This window comes from Passer montanus, unplaced genomic scaffold (assembly GCF_014805655.1).
Source record: "Passer montanus isolate IOZ18808 unplaced genomic scaffold, ASM1480565v1 scaffold55, whole genome shotgun sequence".
Taxonomy (NCBI): domain Eukaryota; kingdom Metazoa; phylum Chordata; class Aves; order Passeriformes; family Passeridae; genus Passer; species Passer montanus.
The window spans coordinates 1,340,863-1,362,970 of record NW_024370485.1 but is presented as its reverse complement, the minus strand read 5'-3'; the positions used below and the strand labels follow the sequence as shown (position 1 = coordinate 1,362,970).

The 22,108-nt window shown below is 41.2% G+C and overlaps 1 protein-coding gene across 4 annotated transcripts in view; it reads left to right on the top strand.

Annotated features, from left to right (window-relative positions):
- The window catches only part of GRAP2 (GRB2 related adaptor protein 2), a 100,491-nt gene that overhangs the window by 64,128 nt on the left and 14,255 nt on the right, over positions 1–22,108 (top strand). For 2 of the 4 annotated variants that reach the window (XM_039725581.1, XM_039725585.1), the window contains 2 exons: positions 1,967–2,052; positions 19,911–20,012. In XM_039725581.1, the coding sequence (XP_039581515.1) occupies positions 1,967–2,052; positions 19,911–20,012 (188 nt within the window). Of the gene's footprint in view, positions 1–1,966; positions 2,053–14,639; positions 14,769–19,910; positions 20,013–22,108 lie in introns of those variants that run through there. The other 2 variants (XM_039725583.1, XM_039725582.1) reach the window with 2 other exon arrangements.

Below are 22,108 nucleotides of genomic sequence, written 5' to 3'. Positions count from 1 at the left end.
AAATTTTCTAATTAAAAGTATTGTAAAGGTAAAAAAACCTTAGAAAAAAAATCTTCACGTGTTGTCTATGCAAGATTTCTGTGATCTTTAAGCAGAATAAAAATCTGGATTAATTATTCCATTATTGTGGCCATAAAAACAAATTAAAGATCAAACCCAAAGTGTCAAGTTTCTTAGAAAACCCGTATTTAAGAATAATTTTACTCAGTAAATTATTTAATATATTTACATGTAATAGATTAATAGATTTATATGTAATAGATTTATGTCTCAGGAAATTCATTGTGTGCCCATAGAGTTAATGCTGGAATTCTTAATGTATACTGTTTCTCATACATAGCAAAACCACTGAATTTGTATTTTAAGTTCAAAGCTCAGGTCAGCTGAAGGTACACAGACATGACTAGTACCTCCATAGTACATACTAATTGAATTATTTTTATTTTCTAACTAGTTTTCAACATTGTTCTGACTGTTTCCCTTGACTGTAGAAGTTACTGGAGCAAACAAGGTTGAAGCAAACACAAGATGATGTCTGTAGAAATTAATCATTCATTAATAACTGCAACTGTGGAATGGGTTCAGAAATACTTTCTTAAATCCCCAGGGCTTTTGAGGGTCAGTTGTTTAAGCATCCTGAGCTTTGTTATTAATTAGTTCTTTTACAGAAAAGCTTCAACTTACTTTCAGACACTGCTGACGTTGGAGGCTCTGTGCTAGAAGTTATATCTTCATTGTCAAAAACAAGCAGTGTTTAATAGTCAAGTGGTTTTCTCCAGGTGTACTGCTCCATATGGAATCTCAGGGAAGAAAAGGCACAGGTGATTTCATGGCATTGTAGCTAGCTGTGCAAATTGCAATATGCCTCCTTGGAGCTATACCTCCAACGGCTCAGTAATAATTTCATAGGCAATTTAATAAGCAGTGGTTGTCTTGCTGTAAAAAAGAAAACAGAAAACCAGCTAAACGCATAGTTCACAAGATGCAGGCAAAGTCATAGCAGAAGAAAACCTGGGCCTCAGAAAATTCTTTCTAAAGAGAGGGGTAAAGGAAGAGTGGGAAATAGAAGGGAGGAAAGATGGCTTGTTTGGATGAGGAGCTCTCCCAGTGCAGTTGTTTCAGTACACCAGAAAAAAAACCCTTCCTTTTTCTGGCTTGATTTCTTTTTCTTTGGTAGTGCCTTAAAGCTCCCCATATCTCCTTTTATTTTGTCCCACTGTAATAAGTCATCAGGGCACCACCCTCAACTGAAGGACCCTTTTGTCCCCACCGCCAGCTGAACAGATTTTACCATTCCTTGCACACCATACAGAGACACTGGGAATGGTAGCACACTTGTAGCCACTGCTTTGTGATTTCAGCTGGTAATTTTGGGGAGATTTCTAAGGAAAACCTCAGTGATTTAGGAAGTGCTTGACTCAAACAGAGTCAAGCCCTTTTCTCTGAGTCAGTACCGAGCACACTTCTTGCACATGAAACCTGCATCTGTAGGTTGCTTGCCTGTGGTCATCAATTATCCTTCAGCTAATTGCATAAGCCTAAAGGCATCTTGCCCTGATAACCCAGGCAGGTCAGTTTGATTACAGTTTGCCTTCCGCATATCTGACATTTCAATTTTAATTGGGCAGTCGTTGCTTCTGCTCCTAACCTGCTGTGCACTCCTGAAAATCACTGGAGGATGGATTTCATTGTTAGATTAAGGGATAAATAGAGTCAGGGAAAGCAGCCACCAAACTAGAGGTCTCCTCCAGAGTAAAGCTGGGGTCAAAGGACACAGTCATCATATTTTAACATTCAGACTTACCAGTTCAACTAACCCATACCAGGCATGTCCAGAGAAGTGTTATTTTCAGTGAGGCTGCAGGAAAAAACACCAAAGCTCAAAACAGAGCTTCTTCATTAAAGTGCTGGGCAGTTTTAGCAAGCAAAGGCAAAGGAACAGCTGTAATTCTTTAAAACACACCAGGGAGAAGCTATACAGCAGTGTGGTCTGTGTCTAGAACTGCTGCATCCCCATCCCGATGGAGCCTATCAGGATACCAGCTACTCAAAGTGAGTCTGAATATAATTAATGATTTGTGAAATGCATTGGGAATCTCTTGGAATGAGCAGTGGTTATTTTCCTAATGAATTACTGCTGTTTTGAACAGTTTTGTTTATATGTTTAACTTTTTTGCTTGAAATGGTTTTTAACTTTTGAGCAGAATGTTCTTTTGAAATGTTATTCTCCTTTTCAATGTAAATACTGGCATGATATTTTTAGGAAGTGGTTTTGAATGCATCATCTTCTGCTCTGCAATCTTGGATGCTTCACTGACTCAAGTTTCAGAAGGGCTGAGCATCCACTGCTTTCTTTTCTAAGCTGTAGAGATGAGCAAAGTCCAACCACCATCAGACAGAGAAACCAAGAAAACAGTATTCCAAAATTCAGTAAATGCTTTGTGGATTAGCTTCTTTTACAAAATCACTTTATTAAGTATAATCATTTTTGTAAAGCTAAACTAAAAGACAAGGCTTATCTGTCAAGGCAAAAGAGACAGCCTGCCATAATTAAATATAGCAAGATATGCAGTAGTAATGAATCTGAACATTGTAGTCCTTAAATCTGAATGCAAGTAAAGTAGATACAAGAAACTGATACAGAGCAGAAAATGGAAGTGCGGTGAGGATAACAGGGGTTTTGATTTTTTTTCCTTATGGAAGCAGAATTGCAGTGTTGATAAAGTTTTTAGATGTATTCAATTTGAAAAAAAATAATCTCATTCATCATGGAAGTAATCACATTAATCCCTGTTTTTCTTGGTTAAACCTCCATGTAGCAGTGCATGGGCCTTGTTTAAGTCTCGTGACGAGTAATTCCTGCCACTGGCAATTTTCTCACTGCACAGCCTGTGAGAAAAGCCTTGCCATGATCAAAATGCATCTTGAAGGACAAGAGCTGCACAGTTCCTACAGCTTCTGACTTTCAAAACCTGCTTCTGCAGACTTTCTAAGTATTTAGAAGAGGAACACCTTCATGAGGTACATGACATGTAGTGTTTTCCACTGTGCCGAGTAAAGCAGCCGTTTTTTCCAGTTTGGTATTTTCCCCTTCCTGCCTCTTCTGTGTTATTTCCTGAATTCCATCTACAAATAATCACATTTTTGAAACTATGTAATGAGGGTCTTCAGCATATAGAACTCGGGAAATAACGATTGTAATGGTAGCCTCATTTTAGTGTGTGTTTTGATAATACATGCTTTATAATTTGAGTCTAACAATGCAGTCAGTGCCATCTTATGAATGCATATTGAAAGGAAACCTCAAATAATTTAATGCAGGTCTTCTACCTAAATGACTTCCATATGTCTTTACTCTAGGCATGTGTATGATTTATATCATTGCCAGAATGAGACTTGTGTTTCATTAGTGTAGTCACTGTAGAAAGATGAGGTTACATTCTCATTTTGTGTGATTTCAAAATTAACCCTGCTGTGGGCAGGGGCTTGAACTGCAGGATCGCCACAAATCCCTTTTAATCTACTTATTGTAGGATTCTACAGACAGCTCTGACCCACTGGTTTTTGTTACAGAGCACTGTATGGAAAAATGCCATTTGCTTCAAGTGATTTGCCATGAGTAGGAAAGACAGCGAAAGGCTAAGGAGAAAAGATCTAACACAATAAGTGGTCCAACAGACTATATAAGAGAGTTCAACAAATAAGATATCAATTCCCTGATTTTTTTTTTTTACATTTTTTTCCCCAACTCTTCCTCATGAGATGATCCTTAGATGACAGCACTGATATCAGCAGAGTGTGTTCTGGAGCATGTCTTGTAGGAACAACTGTGCACGGTGTTTTATTTTGTTGTGGAAGAAATAACTTATTTTCCTCCCCTCATAGACCATAATGTGATGTTCAATGTAACACCTGGCTTCTTTAAATATATACACATCCATTTCTCAGTCTTAGAACAAAATCAAGGTAAAATAATCATACTTTTATGTTAAAGTGAGCTGGTAGGACCAAAGCCACTTCTCAGGGGATCTGTGAACTTCCTTGTAGCTGTTGTAGATCATGTTGTGCCTCTGCCCAGATTACCTAAACTATGATATCCTCAGCACATCTGGAGTTCCCACTGCTGCTCAAGACCCTCGAGGGTTTTACAAAGGCCTTTGGTGTGGAGTCTCCCCTAATTGCATCACAAATTCCAGTAGTTGCTAGATCTTTTCCTCAAGAAGTGCCTTGAAGTGGACTTACTAATAAAAATTGGATTTTCACCTCATTCCATTTTATCTTCTATACAAAGCCAATACAAGCACAGTGGGTAAATTGGAATTGCAATAATATGCCTGCCATTGCCAGCCAAACAAATCTAAGAGTACATTTTCTCTAAACTTTTGGAACTAGAATTGCACTCGCTACTTAATGGGACATAATCTGCAATAACTTGGTCCAACATTTAGGCTTTCAGATAATGAAGCTTACAAGGCTTAATACAAATACAAATGTCATGAATGTGCACTTTTGTTTTCATTAAAGCACTTCTACTTGGAGATTTAACTCCTCAGTGGTTTGTATGCAAACTGTGTCACTGAGCAAAAATGACTGAAACTGAGAGAGACAGTGTCCATTCTGTATTCTGTCCCCAAGGTTAATTGAGTGTGCTATCAATAACTTGCAGGATAGTGGGAAGGCATCTACAGTGGAATACTTCGAGAGGCTGCCACGTATTCCTTCCATGGAAATCTTTAAGTAGGTGGTTCACTGCTAATGATGTTTGACAAATGTATAAATTCCAGCTTCAGCTGACACCTGCTCACGCTCTTGGGTGCTCCTTGTCACCCACAGGCACCCAGCTCACACACCTACCCCTTCAAGTGTACATGGACCAGCTCGTTCAGATTTGTATTTGCCAAAGAAAACACAACACACATCACCTGAAGTATGCTCATGGGACCTCCCTTCCTTTCTTCAGGCACACTGCCAATGAACATCTTTCCTTTATATTCAGCTCCCTAGAGATAACACAGGCTCAAACATAACGTTTGCTGAGATGTGTTCAGGCTTGCAAGTAGAAAGCCTGCTCCTGCATGAAGGTAGAAGAGGCACTTCACATGATGCTGTGCTCACCCAAGCATGCATGTAATCTCTCATTCTCACACACATGCAGTCTGCTGTGTTCCATGCATGTGTTGTAGCAAAAAATTTAAATCTTTCTTCCCATCCTGCTTAATATGCAAATGTGGATAGCACATCAAGATTGGAAATAAATGTAGCAGAATGACTTCAGTCAACCTGAAATGTCGAATGACTCATTCACACCCTTTGCACAGTGTTCCCTTTTTGCCACATGCAGTCTATTGAGTAGTCTGAAGGCTGTGTGGCTCCCTGCTGCAGAGCAGCAATTGATTACTTGCTCACTGAAGGACTGGGACCATGATTATTTTTGCAGGATGTACGAGGGTTTTCAGAGATGTTCCAATGAACTTCCTTGCAATGAGGGTGCCTATGCTGTGGGAAGGGGAAATGTAGGATATCAGACTTGATCTGCCTATAAGGAAATTTTTGTGCTTAATTAGGTTTCAGTCTAAATGTTAGTTCAGTAACCAATATTCTTACACTATGGTATGACCCATTTTTATTCCAGATAATAAGAATCCATTCCACTCTGATATCATTTAGTTTTGGATTAAGATAAACAAGAATTAGTTGTACCTAATTCAGAGTAAAAATGTCTACTTATTAATCATTCAGGAACTGCTGCTGCACTTTAATTTCAAAGGTATCATAATCCAAGTGAACTAAAAAATGCATTGACAAACATGAAATATGTTCCACACTTCTACTTAAAATGGTACAATCACTGTGTAGAGAAAACCCCAGGAATAGTAACAAGCTGGCATTCACACATCTTATAATGAGAAGAAAAGTTGGATTGACTTTTGCAGTTACATCTTTATTTGTATGAATTATTGTAATTGATTTCTTTTAAAACCCTTTCAGAACCATTCCCAAATGCAGATGCAAATGGCCTGGCTTTAATTTATAGAAAGGTTTCGTAGCACTTACGCCTTGTAAAAGAGGTTCTGTGTTTAAATAGAAGTTGAGCTGTGAAGACCCATTAAGCAGAAAAAATATAGTTAATACAACAAAGAGGCTCCAAAGGTAAATTTGCAAGTGGGGCCATTATGCAGTGGAGGTATCACAACTGTGCTCATTATACCACAACACAGATTCCGCTAGCAGCTTTTCAGTTTCTCTGTCCTTACCTAAATGTGAGGCTTTGTATGTGCATCAGTTTGTCAGTTCTTCTCAGAACAAAGGTGGCCGAGCTGCAATTATGTGTAACAGGTCCAGGATAAGAGGACCATGAAAACCAAGTAATTAGATTCCCCATGTTTGTGTTTACAATACCATAGCTAAATGTATGTTGATCTAGACTTTCGTATTTCATTCTTTCATAAAAGCACAGAAGGAGAGGAAAAATATAGAAAGGAAAAGAGGCAATGCAAACTTCACCCCACAAATTTTGCAGTTGGATGAAATTTTGTACAAAAATGGGTTTATGTTTAAAAGGACTAAGAAACTTTACTTTTCCTTACTGACCTAACTGTAGTTTACCTTTGTGCAAAATCATATCTGTTGCAACACAAATGGGTTTATGTTTAAAAGGACTAAGAAACTTTACTTTTCCTTACTGACCTAACTGTATTTACCTTTGTGCAAAATCATCTGTTGCAACAAAATCACACAATTTAATTTTAGTACTAGATTTCCAGACTTTGCACAGTTATCTGTGATGGCAGGACTAATCTTGCACACACAAGGAAAAAAAAAGGACAGTTTAATCACTGATCTTGCTCTTCTTCACATTTTACACAAATTTTTAGTAGCTGGTCTCATCAAAGAAACATGCAGTAGCTGATTGGAAACATAGTATTTTGTACCCAGCTGTACATACCAGCAGATTTTCATTGCATTTTCGTCCTATATCCCATCCAAATGTATTGCTACAATACAGAGTCTAATATAAGATTAAAAACTATTTTTACTAGATTGGATTAATGTAATTAACTAGATTGCCTTAATGTAATGAATTCTCTAGGCTGTGCCATGTCCAGGAATAAAGACAATATATCTGTTGCATCTTCCATCTTTCACATAGAAAAAAGGAGTTTCATAAATGTTGTGGAAATGAGCCAATGACATAAGGTGAATTGCTCCTATTTTAGCACAAATATTTACAGGTTTTTCCCTAGATTTCCATTTCACATTGCAAAGTGCCTGATTACTCCTAGACAAAGGGAATTTAACATTCACGTGCACATCCAGTATTCATATGCAGACCTGCATAAACACCAAATTCCTCAGCTCTTAGTTACAGTGCAAGAGCTCAGATTTACAGAGCAGCATGCTGGAAACTATGTTTTTTGGAATCCTCTCTCTGACAGTCACAGTTGGAAATAATTAAATCTTGAGTATTTTTTCCCATATTTTGAAACCCAAATGCAAGGAAAGCACCTTGGAATATCTGTATCTGTAGGTGGATTTTATTGCCTGTGGTTGGTTGTTTTTAATCAAGTCTCATAGTGTCAGGTTCTTGTTTCTCTTTTTACTCTTTTGCTTTGGAAGTGACTTTTGAAAAGTCCTCCCTGATAGCTTAAATGTGTGAAATACATCATCACTCTTCATCCCAGTCTCTTCTATGATCGATTTGAGAAATATAATTCTCCATCTGACTTGCAGCTAGCAGAATTCCCCAGAGCTGGCCACAGCATGTGTGATTCAGAGAAGCTTTGAAGGTACTTGAAATTATACCAAAGACCATTTTTAGGATAAGTAGTCACAGGATTTCACAGAGCCCAGGCATGGCCTGATGCCCACTTGACCCCTCTTGACTGCAGTCTTTTCCTGGAAGTAGATCCCAGAGGATGAAGATTGTAAAGGGCTGCACCCACTTAAAAGCAGGTGTATGTACACGTTCATAGATACCTGAACAAATTCATTTTGCTCTTTTTCTGCCCTGCATCCATTTATCCTTCAATGAACCCTCAACATTAGTGCAAATATGTTGCAGGCAGGCAGTTCACTGGTATATTGATATGGTGTATTGACCATAGTGGTCTGTTGCAGCCCTAAATTTTGTGAATTCATGCAGTGCAAGCTCCACCTGTACACAGAAGCAGATCCCTTGGTTACACACAGGCACAGTGGGAACAGGGTTGGTTTTCTGATAACCACACACTTGCAGTGCACCATATATCAGTCAGTGCTGAAGTTTACCAAGAAAAGATGAGAAAAATTGAGAGGCAGTTAGCAAGATAAGGTATGAGGAGATTTAAAAGAAAGTAGCATAGAAGGAAGTGGCTACATTTTTCATGCTTTAGTTGTTTGTCTGGAGGGCTTGAGAAGGAGCTGCTTGACAGTTGTGCTAAAAGAAACTATTCAAAGCAACTTCCCATCAGGCAGCATTCCTCAAGTGTCTGCTCTTAAGGAGCAGTCAGGGAAAATTCATTCTGTAGGAAGCAGTTAATGGGGCTGCATTACCGACCCCTTATTGCTCTGTCTGATAGAGAGACAGCAGGTTCACTTTGGCAGCTCCAGAGCCCTGATCAGTTCAGATTAGTGGCCCATCATCTGTCTGGCTTAATCAGGCATGTTTAGATATATTAATCATGATTAGAGGGGTGTAGTGCAGGGTAGGGGAAGAAAGAAAGAGTGAGATTACTCTTCTCTAGCTTCAAATGGAAGCTTTGCAAATCCCACTGAGTCAAAAGGTGCTCATCAAAGAAAAATTTAAATCCTGGAAAGGATTGTTTTGTTGAACACTCCAGCACTGGATTCAAATCACTGAAGAAGCGTCTCTTTTTCTTTCTCTCCCTTCTTTTCTCCATCTGCTGTCTTTACATGCAGCAAAGAAGAAAATCAGCAGCTCATGCAACCCACATTGATTTGGCTTGATATCTCCTGCTTAGCTTATCTGTAGCTCAAATTTTAAGTGTTATTTCAAAATTAGACATCATCGTAAGAGACGAGACCTCTGAATCCTGTGTTCTTGTCGTGTTTGTCTTTCAGGGATGCACAGGGTACCATTGAAACAGCTTCTAGAACTTACTTTGGTACTTCTTAGTGTCCAGAAGGGATGGTAGTAAATTGTAAGGCTGGGAAGAAGTCATTTTTTTGATCAGTAGCATTGCTTCTGTGGTTTAAGATTAGAACATTGTAAAGAAAAATTAGCACATTATATATTGGTATTATATAGTGATATATGCCAAATTTGCTGCTGTTGTAACTTAGTATAATTCACAGATTGTAAGGGAGATCAACTTATTAACACTTATGAGTCTCTGAAAGAGACCAGCAAAAAGAAGAGAGTTTTGGCTCCCAAGAGATCAGCAAGGAGAAGAAAGTTTTTTTTAGAACTTCCTCCATGGTGAGGAAGATCAGAAACTAGTCCTGTTGGTGGAAGGCTACAGAGCAGAGGTCAGGATACTGGATCTATGGTCTTTTACCCTGAGTAACTGGCCTTTTTTTGCTCTTAGATGAGTTAAATGTAGGACAGGCTTGGAAAATGTGCTGTTATGAGGAACATATTCTGTTCATCTTGTTCTGTGACCTCCAGCCTTCTTTGGGTTTGCAGATTCATCCAGATTTCCAAGTGAAAAGTACAAATGGTTGTGTGGTGAACAGAGGCTTCCTTGACAGTGAGCTGGATCTTCTTTGGTCCCAACAGCCAATCCCTGAAACCCAGTTCTTGGGCCTAAACTGGAAACTCTGCCATGGAGCACTATAGAACGCAGCAGGCACTGGCTTTGGCTGTGTGTGCTCAGAGCAGCTGCAACACAGAAGCTGTAAGGCAGCTCTTCCTGTCTGGGCTCTTGGGCAGCAGTGCAGCAGTTAAAGAAAATCTGTGGAAATCCAGAAGAATTATTTGGTAGTGGAGAAAAATAAGTCACACTTCCCTTTCTCTGTTGTAATCTACTCCTTCCTCCTCTGGTACTTCAGTCGGCTCTGTGGCAGTTCAACTCTTGTGGTCTTGTAATTGCTGTCAAAATTATAATCTTAGGATGTCACAAAACTGGCTCCGTGTAATCACCATACAAATGCAGGAGGTAGAGAACCTGACTGGTTAGAATAAAGAAGCTGCTAGAGAGACACTAATAATTCAGTGGCAGGAATTATGGAGGAGGGGACGTAGAAGAAAAAGTTGGCAGGTTTGAAAGGATTTGATGAAAATATTAAATATCAACAAGTTTGCCAGTACTTCTTTAGAATAGGAAAGTAGAAGATCTTAGCCATAAACTTTCACAGAAAAATCTCTCAGAAGTGCAGAGATGCTCCTCAGCTGAAATGGTAGGGGATATCTTTGGAGATCAATTCACAGAATGATGGGAAGCACTGTATGAATTAAGTGGTAAATTAACACTGTTGTTCAGGATTAAAACCACATCTCCTTGCAATAAATGGTGCTACGTGGATGGGACCAGGCAGTGAAATCTTACACTCTCCTGGTGGATACACAACCATAGAATTAGAGCAGTACTCTTACAGGTAAAGCTTATTCCTGTAAGAGAACTGGCTTCACACCTTTAATTGAAATAATTGTACCACTTGTGAAAGTACAGTAGGCTGTAGTCACATCAGCTAAACTACATGTTGTTTGTGAGGATGATGGTGACAAGATCAGCACTAGAAGAGCAACAGCTTTGCAACCGATGCTGATGACCGAGCTTTTTGAAAATCCTGGGACGTGATCAAAGAGGACTGTTTCAGGTGAGCAACAAGACACGGAGCTTTCAAGACAATTTTTGCTAACAGGAAGCACAGCAAATTGGGAAAGAGCTCTTTCCAGATCAGTTCGTGGAGCTCTGCAGGGAAGCTTTTATAGCACTGCCACTTCTGTGCACTCAGTCCTGAAAAAAATAACTGCCCGCTAATGACCTGTCACTGTGGACAGCCTGAGCAGCTGTTTGCAGAGAGCAAAGCTGTGAGAGGATGAATTGCTCTGTGTGCAGCATATCTGAATGTGGGAACAGGAATAGATGGCAGGCTGGGAAAGACTAGACAGCTTCCATTCATAATGTTCAGCTTTATGTGGATTTACAGTCCTGGTGCTCCCAATTCCACAGACGCTGGGTTATCACTTACAATTACTTACAACAATTGAAACCCCCCTTGTTTCCACACTTTGACTTCTGTTTCCCTTGTTGACGGTGTTACTTTCTGGAGGCAAACTAAGAACAGGGGGAAGCAGTTTATCTTGAAGGTAACAAAACCTGGCCACTTAATTCTTCATGTATTATCAATACAATTCAGAGTAGACAAAATATTTGATGTATATGTTTTGTTGGGAATTACCTTTTTTCCTTTTTCTTTGCTTTTTCTTTTCCCTTTGGCTTTCTTTCTGGCTGCCTGCATGCTTCCCAGATAGAAACTAAAGTGAATAAAATGTCTTGAAAAAATATTCATCTCTTGAAAATTTCAGGCCAGCAAGAAATCACTAAGATTTTTGTGAGACAGCGTGTTCTTAGGCAGTTTTCAGACATGTTTGCAGACACATCTGTTTTGGGTCACTCACCTAAGTGCAAAAGCAGGTGCAAATTTGTCTTCATTAAGCTTTTTAAATCCAGGTCTTCTCAGACTGTATAATAGCTATGGTTTGACCATCCTGTCTGGATTGTGTCAGTAGTAGATAATGACAAAGAAGTTTGCAGCAAGTAGTTGTGGAATAACCTGTCTGCCTGGGCTGGGTTTAACCCAGTTTTCTAATAGAGATTGGCTAAAATACGGATGCAAGGAGCCTGATGTCCTTCCCATTAGGTTTGTTTCCATTACTTATGGCTTAAGTACCTGGATATTTCTTCATATTTTTCAACTTAGCTGTGATGGATGTATTCTGCAAGGTGAAGAGGTTAATGTGCTACCATAACTGTGACAGAGGAGGAATATATAGAAATGGAGAAGAAAGAAAAGAGAGTTATTTCCTATTCTATCCTATTTCCTATCCTTTCTCAGTGTTGGGAGCTTGCCAGTATTGAGTGTTTTGTTTATAGTATAGAAAGCCACATCTCTTACTGCTTGACATTTAATAGATTTAATATTATAATGCAATAGTTCTGGATACATAACAGGAATCCATGCAGTGTTTTGTGACATTGTCAGGCAGCAAGCATGAGTGACAAGTCACCAGCAGCGTTCTTGCTGGGGGGCCCATTAGATCACATCATGGTAGAAAATAGAGAAATTAGGTCGTTCCAGTGTGTAACGTAATGCAATCTGTCATGCCATTCACAGACCACGAAAAAGCACAGAGCTTAAACCCAAGAAGACCGTGAGGACTGGTATCCCACCTTCCTGTACAGAAATTTATATTTCTCATGTACTGATAGCCACATGGAAAGCTTTACACAACGTGGCAAGAGTTAACTGCTGTACTCTTCCTTTAGCTCCCTGCTGCCGAACCTGTATATTTTTTCAGCAAATATATTCAAGATTATCCCATTCAGAGGGAGTTTTCATTGTATCTACCCCTGGTCTGAGTGCTTCAGAATTCTCACACTACCCCTGTTTTAACTTACAGATATTCCAGTGAGATTACTACCTCCCCAGAAGGCAGTGTGTCTGTGGGGACTACCACCTACCAGCCTGCTGCTGGACCAGTCCTCTTGGGCTAGCTCATTGTAGTGGCTTTTGGTGAAGAGCCACAGCTCCTAAGGATTAATTGGGTCAGGTTAAAGTTACAATCCACGATGTTGTACCCAGCAACAGCTGCTGGGGAAGGAGAGTGAGAACAGGACAAGTACATGTCACAGCTTCTTTCCCTATGGCCTCCCAGATTCTGACACTTTTGGAATGAACTCCTAGTGCTTATGTTATGAGAAATGATGGGCAAAACTTGCTGTTTACCGTTTCCATGACTCTCATTATTTCCAACATTGTTTTGTATTTATCCCTCTGACAACTTTTTTTTAAGGGCGAAGGAACCCAGATATTGATTTGGTCCTTCCTTGTCCAGAACCTTCCCATTTCTTTGGTCATCTTTAGTTGCTTTCTATCTGCTATTTCTAATGCTACTGTCTCTGTGTTTGAGTTGGAGGGATGAGAACTAGCTGCTGTATTCAAGTGACAAATATTCAAGCAGGTGCCCCAGGGACTTGTACAGTGACACCGTGTTGTCTTCAAGTTTGTTTTTTGTCACTTTCCAGATGCTTCCTAACCTGTCTTTTTGACTTCCACTCGGCTGACACTTTGGTAGAACCCAAAGAGCATCTCAAAGTTGTCTTTCCCAAGTGGTAATTACTAATTTAAGCTCATTGCTGTGTTCATATAGTTACGTTTGTTTTGTCCCAAGTCCATTGCTTTTGCAGCCATCGGCACTGTGATTCATCTTGCACTTCAACAGTATTTTTAAAAGCATCTGCAAGGCTTTGTGATCAGATTTAATTTGTATTACCCTGGATATTTTCTCATCAGTAAGTTTTGTCACTTCACGTTTTCCAGATCATTTATGAAAAATTTGAACAGCACATTAAAATTGTTTCATAACTTTTCATCAGTTGTTAATCGTCTACAGGACCTTCCCTCCTATTCTGTGAGAACTTAGAAGTCTCTTTAAAAACTCTTTGGTGAGAGACTTCATCAAAAATGATGTAGAAATGCAAGTTTTATATCAAGTGATCGCCTATATCCACATTTTCATCAACTCTTTCAAAGAACTCAGATTTGTGCCATATGACTTCCATCTACAAAAACTATGTGAGGAGGAATTGGTATGTTATTTCTCTCTTAGGGACAGTAATTCATTTCATCATTAATCTTTTAATCAGTTTCAGGCACACAGAAATCAGACCTGCACCTTGCATCCCCTCAAAAACACATCTCAAACATCTGCATTGTGTTTGCTGCTTTTTTCCTAGTATTGAGGCTTAGTTAAGTCTAGCATTGTAAACCAGAGTTTAATTGCTCATCCTTTACTATTTCATGTTCAGTTTGGATTTCATTCAAGATTTCTAAAATATCACATGCTTGAATTTACTCTTGTTCATTTACTGTTTTTTCCTAAAATCTTTTATTCCAGTTCTTCCTCTTGAAATAGCTCTCCTGGCTTTCCTCTGCAAAGAAAACTCCAGTGTGGGGACCTCCTTATATCCCTGTGGGAGATGCATGGATGCAGAGAATTCATTTAGCTTTTGTGCTTCATCCTTATCTTCTTAGAGCATTCTTTTTACATTTCAATCATCTGTCAGCCCTACAGACACATTCTGGCAGGCTTCCTGTTTCTGTTGTCTTTGAAAATTATTTTATTACATGTTTTTATGTCTTTAGCTACTTGTTCCTCAAGATATGCTTTTCAACAGACTTACGGTTTCTCAGTTAACTTAGCGGATCTGTGCTCATTTCTGTTTTCCTTATTTGGGTAGAACTTGCACTTTTTGAGGGACCCTCCTTTCTTCATCTGTTAAACCACCCTGGGCTGAAGCAGCAGCCAGGGGCAGCTCCTTTTGAACTGGCGCCACCATTTCAAATATGCAGGGTGCCAAATATTTCTGCCATTGGGACTGGAAACCGCCCGTGCCCCGCTCTGTCCCGTGGCAGGCAGGAATGGGTGCCTGTGTCCCCATGCCCACTCCGGACTGTCCCTGTCCCCTGACACGTGGGCCTGTTGCCGATGTGTGACATGGGCACTGCAGGGAGGAGCCTGAGCTCTCGGTCCCATCCGTGCCTGGGTGGTTGTGCACCTGCTGCTCCGAGCGAAGCGGCGCCAGCGAGGAGAGCTGAGCAAGGTACGGGCTGGCCACGGCTCCGGGACCGGAGACAAGTGAAGGGGGGAAGGGGGTTTGGGAAGGAAAGGTGAAGTACTGTGCAGTAGGGGCAGAGCGTGGGATCCCAAGGCCATCTTGTTTATCGGCTTGCACATCAGGGCAGTGTATTTGCAGGACAAATCCCTCTGCCTCTGCCAAATCTGACCAGCTGGGATGTGAGGGAGGAGGTAGGCGAACAGAAGGAGGTGTCTCCCCACCATCCCAGTCCCACCACACCAACCCTTCCAGCACAGCAAAGATTTGGGATTTTATACTGTCGCAGTATCATGCTGTAATATCATACCTGGTACTGTATCAGGTGCTCCTCTCTTTGTGCAGCTTCCCATGTTATGCTGCACAACTCTACTCTGATGTGATGGGAAGGAGCACAGAAGACCTGGGTTCCCTAGGGAAATTAAGCCCCATCCTAGTTTGGGGCATTTCTTACCAACTGCTGTTGGTTATAGAGTCCTGAAAGTTTGTTTGTTCTGTGAATCCAGTTCCTAGGAGGCTTATTTTGCTTGTACATAGGCTCAGCCAAAATGCTATGCGTTGCTCTGTGTGGTAGAATAGCCAAGACTTAAATGCATCATTTCACTGAGTGTTTTAGTGACTTGCTCTCCATTATAAATTTTACCCTCTTATCACTGACAGTCAGCGAAGCTGCGCCGTTAACTCAGTAGCAAGAGGTTTGTGTTTTTGGAGCTAAATATTCCCATGTCACTTGTATGTGGCTTAGCTGGTGAAAACAAAGCTGTTATCTGCAACAGCTCTTCTAGATTACAGGTCCCTTCTCCATTGTTTCTGCTGAAATGTCATCTGGAGTTCCTGTACAGATGCTCAGGGTTGAATCCTGTCCCTGGTTGCTCATCAGTCCAATAGGTTGTTCTTGCAGAGCCAAACAAAGGCACAGTAGCTCGTGCTGTATATGTTGGTGCAAAACCTCTCTGGATGAAGCTTCAGAATGGAGATGTGTGCCATTTTTTATGCTACAGACATACAAATAGAAACTTTTTGCATATGGTTCCAGTGAGTACATTGTTGTAATTTTGCTCTCCTTTGGATGTAAGTAGGTGAAATTGGGAAAGGCTGAGGCTGGGCAGTCCCCGAGTGACAAACTCTTCATAGGTGGTGACCTTCCCTGGCATTGTTACTGCTGAATTTGGAACCAATGTGGTGTAGGGTAACGGTGTTAAACTCTTTGGGACTCTGCTGTCAGGCTGTATTGCGTGCTGATATGTTTTAGGTCTTGGCACTTTCCATCAACAGAGACACTGATGTTCTTGCTCAGGGAATGGCATTCTGCCAAACTAAATTGCCTACCTTGTGCTCTGAAAGCCAGGCTGCTTTTTCATTTTGTAAACCTTCTGTTGCACCAGTCCCACAGAACTGCTGTAGCCTTACGCCTCTTGAATCCCCCCAGTTACAAAGGTGAACCACAGAGAAAATTCACCTGCATGCAGAAAGCCAGCACGAAATGAAGGGCACTGGTCAGCTCACACTTGGAACTGAAAAATCCCTCTTTGAACATTACATATGTTTCATGTTAAACTCTCTACAAAGGTGATTTTCACAGAGAACATTATGCACAGTCTAAAATTGTCCTTGGCTATCAAAAGCGTAAAGGAAATGCACCACGCAGTTAAAAGCAGAATTTGGGATAAAAGGTGCTTGAGAAATGTAAGTTACGATAATAGTGAAAAATTTTCCTGCCTGTCAGTGTTGTGGGGTGGTGCTGGGAGTCACACGCATGCAGAGAGGGAAAGAATGGGCTGCTGGCAGGGGAGATTTCATGAGGGCCCAGCACTGACCCATGTGGAGTGGGGATTCTCAAGTTACACATGGAGGGAGGAACAGGATCACAAAAACAGAACTGGTTTGAAGTTCAGGTGCTGAAAAGTGGTAGGCTGGAGTTCAAAGACAGGATTATTGGCTAGTGTTGCTTTAGTAGTTGGAGGGGGAAGAGCTTAAGGCCAGAGCATTACTGCATTGCTGATTTATCAACACAGCCAACACTGTGGATGCTGTTTGAGCCACTTCTAAATCCAGCCGCTGGCAATGAAAGGCATATTTAATCCATGTGTTAGATTGTTTGAAGAGGTATCTCTCTCCTGGTCTCTCCCTGAGGCTGGGATTGCTGAAATTGGAAAGGAAGTGAGAGGGAAGATTTTAACTGTTTCACAAACTCTTCTCCTTTGGAGGGGGCCACATTCCAATAGCACCTTTAACATTTGGATTATTGAAAAATAAAAGTTTTTCTGCTCTCTTGCCCCTGAAGAGAGAACCGTCACTACTTGTTATGTATCTGAGGGACAGAATTAAAGACATAATTTGTATTTAAATAGTTTGCATTTAAATTGTTTCTAAGTGAGTTCTTTACCTCAAGCTGGGATTGAGGTAAAGACTTAGGAGTCTGCACTTAGGAGTTCCAGAATCCACCTGCACTGTTGACTCAGATCTCTCTGCAGCAGGCCCACACTGCAAGATAAAACACTGAAAAACAACCCTTACTAAAGTAATTCTCCTTTAGCCTTCAATTGTCTTCCATGAAAGACTATAATTGTTTAACCAGTTCCCCTAAGGGTTAATTCCCCTCCAGTTTAATACCCCGTGCTCTGTTAGCACACAATGGGGCTGACACTGCCTGTGGAGGGCTACAGGCTGAAGCTCCAACAATATCTGTGCAAGAATAGAGGACAATTCTCAAATCAGGCCCGAGCTGCACCTGCAGGGTAACACCAATGCCTTGGATTAAGAGTAAAACAGAGAGTGACCCTAATCTGCAAAAGTATCAAAGGTAAGAATTAAAGAACATTAGTAGGTCAACAGGGAGAATAGGGGGTGAAAATGTTTGGAGCAGGTGGAAAGCTGAAGCCTGAGAATAAAGCACCAATGTGCCTTAGGGTGTTAGGGCTCAGCACTGCTGGGTGTTGGAAGCCCAAGGCAGCAAGCTGGAGGGGCAGGCATAGGGCAGATCTCAGCTCATACTCAGACCTACCTGGGAGGCCCTGGCACTGAAGCAATCCCAATTGCTCTAAAACAGATCCATGCTGAATAAGCAGAACTCTCTGTGGACTGCCAAAAAATAGCTTCATAGCTCTTATCAGTCACATGGATATAAAGTCACTTATAAGCAGCAAAAAAGACAGTGCTAACATAATCCACTAGGAAGCACATCAATTTTTTTTGTTTTAGTTTGGTTTTTGTGGGTTTTTTTTGTTTGTTTGTTTGTGGGGTTTTTTTTGGTTTTTTGTTTTGTTAGAAGTGATCATAACAAATCTCAAATCTCAGAACTAATATCCAGCGGTGTTATGGCCCCTCTTGTGAATCACTTTTTTCAGGGATCTTTAGTCAGGTGCAAAGGGACTCTGCAAGCAGGAAATAGACAATTTAGTCAATAAATAACTGCTGTATATAGTTAACACACACGGAACCTAGTTAGGATTTAATGAAATATTAGGCTACACGTTAGCTACTCCTCACCTGTGTAAAGGCACCCAAAGATTCTTTGCAGGTATCAGTCAGAAATGAAGAGTCACCCTCCGTGGTTGCCATCTGCCACCAGCTAGGTCAGGCCTGGTGGCCCTGACAACTCAACTCAGTGACCCAAATGATTCATGACAGGTGCTCAGCTAGACTGACTATCACAACTGAACTATGGTTTTGTTTTTCCTCTGACATTTTATATCTTTCCACGTTGGTGGTTTTCCTCTGGAATCCCTGCGCTAATGCCGGTGCAGTCCTGGAGCTTTTGCCCTGCAGGCTTTCTCCCAGCTCATTCTCAGCAGTTTAAGTTGAGCTGTATCAGAGCTGGGCCCTGGATTCTGCTTACACAGAGAGTTAAATCCCTGGGTTGTGTGTCAGAGGAGCATTACATCATGTATTGCCGAGAAGGAGGGCTACAGCAGCCTTTTGATTTTGAAGTGACAAAATTCTGGATCTTGCTCAGTATCAACACGTTATATTTTGGGGAACTTGTGTCAGTTATAATTGATAAAAAATATCTAACCCTAATTAGGGTTGCTCATTTGTTTGTACAGTGTCTTTCTAGAGCTTTCTGGTTAAGAATATTTCGGGTCAGGCAAGCTGGCACTTCCTCTCAAGCCATAAAGACTGGGTGTTTTTGTGAGAATTGAGATTAGGTAGTGGAACCTGTGTCTTCAGGATCTTTGTTCCCAGACAAACCTAGCTTAGAAATCACAAAAATTACCTCTATACTGCAGCTGTCTTCAAAAGCTGTGCTGCAAGTACATCTGCCAGCAGTGCACTTGTTTAAGGTGGCATTGCCTGGCTGTTTCTTGGCTTGTCAGTGGCAGCCTTTCACTGGGCTGTGGGGTACATGACCCAGCCATGGGAAATTGGTAATTCTTGATTATAAAAATGGTCCTGCTGGGGTACATCCGAGTTTTGTGAGCAGGAAGTGGTGAAGGAGCAAAGCCCATCTTGCCACTTCCCCTGCCACATTGCTCTGGTGCCAAAAAGCAGGCTTTGGTTTGCAGGCTGGCTGATACATTTCAGGCTCCTGGGTTACCAACACTGAGGTAGGCTAACTCTCTGCCACCTTCAAAATAGGGAATACAGCCTTTCTGCAAACAGTGTTTTCCTACCTGAAAGTTGTGGTCACCCATGTTAAGCCATCACAAAGAAAAGACTCTTTCAACCTTCCATATTGTGGCCCATGTCCAAGAAAAAAAATATATATTTATTGCAGCCCTGTTTGTTTTGTCTGCAATTTGACTCACTCTTGAGGCAAAGAGTAAGTCACTGTAGGGGGCAAATGCATTTTTTTGTTGCAGGACAGAGTCACTTGCTTTATTGGGAACTGTGACAGAGTTGGTCTGTACATGTTTTTCCCATGAGATTGCTCTAGAGAAAGAGATCTGTTGGAGTAAGCATACACTATTGGTTATTTGTACTTCTGACTTCAGCTACTGGCAGCCTCAGCCATGCCCTCTCTTCTACCTGCTCATGTCTTTCCAAGTCTAGTAACTAATGGCTGCCCATAGGTGGTGAGTGCTTCTCCACATGCAAATCCCAGCACTGCCTGTCAGCTTTCCAGAGGCTGGACTCCACAATCCCAGTAGCTCATGGGTGCTGACAGGTATCTGACATTACCTCTTCCAGATTTGCTCTGCCCCAGGACACGGTATGGAAGCCATTGCCAAGTTTGATTTCACGGCTTCTGGAGAAGACGAGTTGAGCTTCCAGGCTGGGGATGTGTTGAAGGTAAGTACAGTCCCCAGCCTGACTAAACAGCATTTCTGAGACTGCTTCCAGAGCTTTCTTGTGCTTCCATTTGCCTTGACAAAACAGATGAAGACACATCTATAAACTAGGATACAAATGCAGGATACTCCTCTCCCATAGGATTTGCAATAGAACAATTCCCAGGTTGCTTGAGTCTGTGTCCACTTTTTTTAATTTTATGTCCATGAACTGTGGATTTAGTTGCCCTGCAGTCCTCTGGTAGTCAGCAGGGAAGGGTATGTACCTTTGCTGGGGCACAGATCAAGATCTTTGGTGACAAATTTTGAGGGCCCTGGCTGTTTTCATTGACCAGATAAACCATCCCCAGTGACTACATTATGCTGACTATGTCTAGATGCAGGCAGGATCAATTCTGTTCAGTGGGTTTGCTGTCTTCCTTATTTCCAGTCTTCGAACTGTTTAAAAGATAACTTATCCATTCTAGAATTTATATCTAACTTTTCACTGTTAGTAATTGTTGTTAGATGCTGCAGGGATCTTAGGCAATTGCAAACAGAAGAGGAAAATTCCATGAGACAGACTGTTACACATGTAGTGGAATAGTTTAAGGGGTCATGGTCTAATAATGTTATATACACCCTTGCAGGAATTTAACAACGGGGCAATGGCAGAAGTAGAGTGATCATATACAATACAGAGCTTCTGGAAGTCTCTAAAGTTGATTTGTACGTGTTATGATAGAACAGTTCTTGTTAACATTACCAAAGTCCTACAGATGAATTTTCACCCTAATTATTTATCCACTTTTCAGCCCCAGATGTTGTGTTCCCATTGAAAATACCTGAGTATTACCCCTCCCTCAGGCCTTAGCTCCTTTACTGTCCAAAGGGATGATGTACAACCGTAGCATGTACAGCCCTGTTTGGCAAGGAGCCTTTGCTACCTCTCTGTGCAGTCACAGATATTCCAGCTAATAATCAGATATTGAGTCTCAGCTTTGCCTTTTCCATCACCACCATTTTTTTATTTTATTGGCCTTTTAAATCTTGGCACTTAGACAAAGTTGATAGCTCAGAGAGGCTGAGCTCTTCTTAGAGCTCAGAAGCTGTGAGAAGGTTCTGGAGAAATCACTGCCCCTCTTCAGCACAGATAAACACTCTTATTCTTGCCCAGTGAGTCCCTACTATTACATAACCTTTACTGATGCCTTTTTTCTCAGCAGACTTCCATCAAATCCCTGCTGGGGTGATGGTGTTGGCCAGATCACTTTTCTTTCTGTTCCTCAGTTTCCCTTCCTGTAAAATCATTATAAGCTAGAGCTTCCTTTCCAAGTATGTTGGAATCTTCTGATAAAAAGTGTCAACACTACACACCAGTTTTATTATTATTAGTTGTCATAGAGAATTCACTACCAGAAAACAACACCTTAGCCTCCCAAGCCGTAGTAGCAGTAAATCAGCCTGAGTAGCAGCTCTGCTCTGGCACAGGCACACACACATTCCTTCCCCATCATGAGCCCACTCGTGCTGCCTGCAACAACCTGCTGATTTATGAAGGAGATAAGGTGGAGTATTGATGTAGAGATTACAAAACAGGAAACATGAGGCCCTCAGCCAGCAGTGACAGGAGGAAATCCACCCTCTTACCCCCCCCACATCCTTCTCTGAGAGGATGACACGCTGAGAGAAACGTGCCAGCTCTGCAGTGGCAAACAGCTGGTGGGAAACCTCACTTCCAAGAGAGCAGGAAGTGTTTATCATCCCCTGTGTTTGGCCACAGCAGTGAAAAAAGATCCTTAACCCAGCACCCAGGCATGAGGGCAGCAGTGACTATACAAGTAGGGAATTCCACAGCTTTCTATTCCTTAACTTTTCTGAATCCAAATGTTTGAAAAAGGCCTACGTGGCAGGGGAGGCAATGAAGAATTGGCTCCAGAGACAGTAACATCGTGTTGCCAATACAAAGCAGTTAAAATGTGCCTTAGGCTCCCAAAACCATGAGACTGGCTCAGAAAGTAAGTATTATTACTGTTAACAATAGATTTTAAATTAAGTCTTTTCCACTGGCTTTTTCCTTTTAAAACTGTCATGGCTCATGCTTTTAGGTTCCTCTCC